Source organism: Mytilus edulis, chromosome 4 (genome assembly GCF_963676685.1).
Source record: "Mytilus edulis chromosome 4, xbMytEdul2.2, whole genome shotgun sequence".
Lineage (NCBI taxonomy): Eukaryota > Metazoa > Mollusca > Bivalvia > Mytilida > Mytilidae > Mytilus > Mytilus edulis.
In genome coordinates, this window is record NC_092347.1 from 83,991,948 (window position 1) to 83,995,047 (window position 3,100).

At 35.8% G+C, this 3,100-nt stretch overlaps 1 protein-coding gene across 1 annotated transcript; it reads left to right on the forward strand.

The window, feature by feature from the left end:
• The first annotated feature begins 870 nt into the window (after positions 1–870).
• Positions 871–2,786, forward strand: LOC139521573 (jerky protein homolog-like). Its single transcript, XM_071315049.1, has 2 exons — positions 871–2,162; positions 2,518–2,786. The coding sequence occupies exons 1-2, from the start codon at positions 1,031–1,033 to the stop codon at positions 2,784–2,786; spliced, it is 1,401 nt and encodes a 466-aa protein (XP_071171150.1). The 5' UTR covers positions 871–1,030.
• Positions 2,787–3,100: the final 314 nt, after the last annotated feature.

Genomic DNA, 3,100 nt, shown 5'->3' on the forward strand with positions numbered 1-3,100 from the left:
ATATTGACTCACACTATTGGACAAAAAAACCTTGAAAAATCAATAAGAAAAAAACATGCATAACGGTACTGTAAAGAAATATAAAATAATCTGAATAGGTGAAATATTTTTAGAATGATTGTTATATTTATTTTAAAATGAAATATCTGTCCTTCCATTTCAACGACAGCACCATTTCATTTTCAGAAATCGACTATGAATCATGTAAAATTGATCGCAGCTAGAGAAAATTCCGGAAAAGATCAATCTCTTAAAATTCTTCGAAACATTATTCAAACAGAATTGGACAAACTTTTTCAAAGAGAGTTCTGTTTTGATCATGATTGCCTCCATCAATTAGTCGTAGAACTTTATACGTTAACTAGAGACAGAACTGTTACCGAGAAAATCTTTGATTGCATACAAACCATAAACAATACCGATGTACCTAGTGTCGTTTTTGTGGCTAGAAGACTTATTTCCTTTGAGTGCATAGAACTAAAAAATGCTGATCACATTGAGAGCTTGATTGATGTGATAAAAAATGAAAGTTTGTAGTCGTTCTAAAAAACAGCTATAATGTTGTGTCATGTTTTTTTGGTGAATAAAATAAAGGAAATATCATCGGCTGAAGTGTTGACGTTGTTTTTCTCGGTATCACCAAAGCATATATATATCAAAGTGCCATATAAATATAAATATAATTGAATAAATAAATAGAGTATTTATAAGTATTTATATACAGTACCAGCAAAACAGTTTTTATAAATAAGAAGATATGGTATGAGTGCCAATGGGACAACTCTCCGTCTAAGTCACAATGTACCTAAAGTTAACAATTATAGGTCAAAGTACGACCTTGAACACCGAGTCTTGGCTCACTCTGCACAGCAAACTATAAAGGGCACCAAAATGAATAATGTTAAACAATTCAAACAGGAAATCTAACCAATATAGTAACTGAAAATTTACTCGTATAAAAATAGAACTTTCTGAGGGTCAATAATTTATAACCATTATAACGTTTTTTCTCCCTTTTGTAGACTAAAAAATGCCTAGAAAATCTAAAAACATATATCAACAATATTCTTCAGAATCACTAGAAAGGGCTGTAAATGCAGTAAGGCACAATGGGATGAGTTTTAGAAGAGCAAGTCAAACATATAGCATACCTAAAACTACAATCATGGACCGTGTAAACGGCAAAATAAAACCAGGTTCTAAACCAGGCCGTAAACCTGTAATACCGATTGAGGTCGAAAATCCTGTAGCAACACAAATCATGACTGCAGCTGAGAAAGGGTTTGGTTTAACTAAGAAGCTAGTTATCATCAAAATAGCACGCCTATGTAATGCTAAGGGAATTAAAACGCCCTTCAAGTCAAATATACCAGGAAATGACTGGTGGCGGGAGTTTAAGTCCAGACACCCCGAAGTTACACTCAGAAAACCTGAAAAACTTAATACTTCAAGGTCTCGTATGATGAATAGAGTGGTAGTGTCGAACTACTTCATAGAGCTAGGTCAAATGATAACTGAAAACAACCTTCAAAGTGATGTCATTTGGAATGCAGATGAAACTGGCAAGGGATTCGAGCACAATCCTTCCAATGTGGTGGCAAGAAAAGGTGCTAAGAACATTCCTGGTCGCACGGGAAATTCGAGAGAAAATATTACAATTTTGGCCTGTGTCAATGCTCAGGGTGAGAAATTACCACCGCTGTGTGTTGTAAAAGGAAAAACAACAAAATCTCTGGAATCAGTGGCAACAGTTGATGGCCCAGATGGTACCTTATGGACCTATCAGGAGAAAGCTTGGATGTGCGACATCCTTGGGGAGTTATTGTTCAGGCATATTTTCCTTAAAAATTGTGGTCCTAAAAGGCCGCAGTTACTCATCATGGACTCCCACGGGTCACATGAAACCTTAGGGTTATTAGATGAAGCAAAAAAGGAGAACATAATTGTAATGGCATTACCACCCCACACAAGTCACCACCTCCAGCCGCTTGACAAGAGCGTATTTGGGCCATTTTCAAAGTCGTATGATAGGGAGTGCACAGAATTTATGGCAGAACATCCTGACCATTTGATAAATAAAGCAACATGGCCCAGAATTTTCAAGAAGGCTTGGGAAGCAGGTATCACACCCCAGAACATAAAGAGTGGCTTTAGAGCAACTGGCATATATACCCTTTAAATCCGTCAGCAGTACCTGACAGCGCTTATCTCCCATCAGAACCGTTCAATCAACCAATGCCACCTACAGCTTCAGTTAACGGTTTACAGAGCATCGCGGAGGTATCAGTTGAAATGGATGAAATCGAATCATTGGATTCGTCGTTAAATTTATTAGCTGATGCTGCTGCTGCTTCATCTTCTGACCAACAATCAAGCCAAATTACATGCATAGTGGATGTCCATGATGAGTTAAACGCATCAGTTAATAGTCAAGAGTCCGATTTTAATGTACCCGCCGCGGACGTTGAAAGTTTGTTACATGTACTTGATAATGGAAATTACACACTTTTAATGTAGAGGAAATTGAGCTAGATACAAACTGGAACTCAGAGATTGAGGACATTTTTACAATCCCTCCTGCTACAAAAAAGCCTAAAACATCATCTTCAATTACATCACATAGAATTCTGACTAGTGATGCAGTTATCCAAATAAAAAGAGAGAAACTTGAGGAAAAACAAAGAAAAGAAAGAGAGAAGGAAAACAGAAAAATTAAAGCTGAGGAAAAAAAGAAAGAAGTTAAGAAAGAAGTCAAGAAAGTGCTGAAAAATCAAAATATGAAATAGTAGAATAATGCTATAATACAAGAATACAAAACCATAATTACTTCAATTTATTTAGCAATAACATATTCTCTATCTATATTACTAGAAACTAGATGAGTTTGAACCCCTTCTTGGTATCTTTCACATGTTTTTTATACACATAAATGAGTAGAACAATAAGATTCTTAGTACTGTCGATTAATCGGTGAATGAACTGTCTTCAACCATGAGTAATTTACATTTATGTGTAAAAGTAAAAAGATGCTCGATTGCAAATGAGGCAACTCTCTAACAAGACCAAACATGCCAATACCATACGGTCACGGTGTTTTTTA

Bases quoted from the DNA above. Each gene is read 5' to 3' on its own strand.
- LOC139521573 (XM_071315049.1), top strand. From the start codon at position 1,031: ATGCCTAGAAAATCTAAAAACATATATCAACAATATTCTTCAGAATCA. The intron at 2,163-2,517 runs GCATATATACCC...CTTTTAATGTAG, and splicing joins GAGTGGCTTTAGAGCAACTG to AGGAAATTGAGCTAGATACA.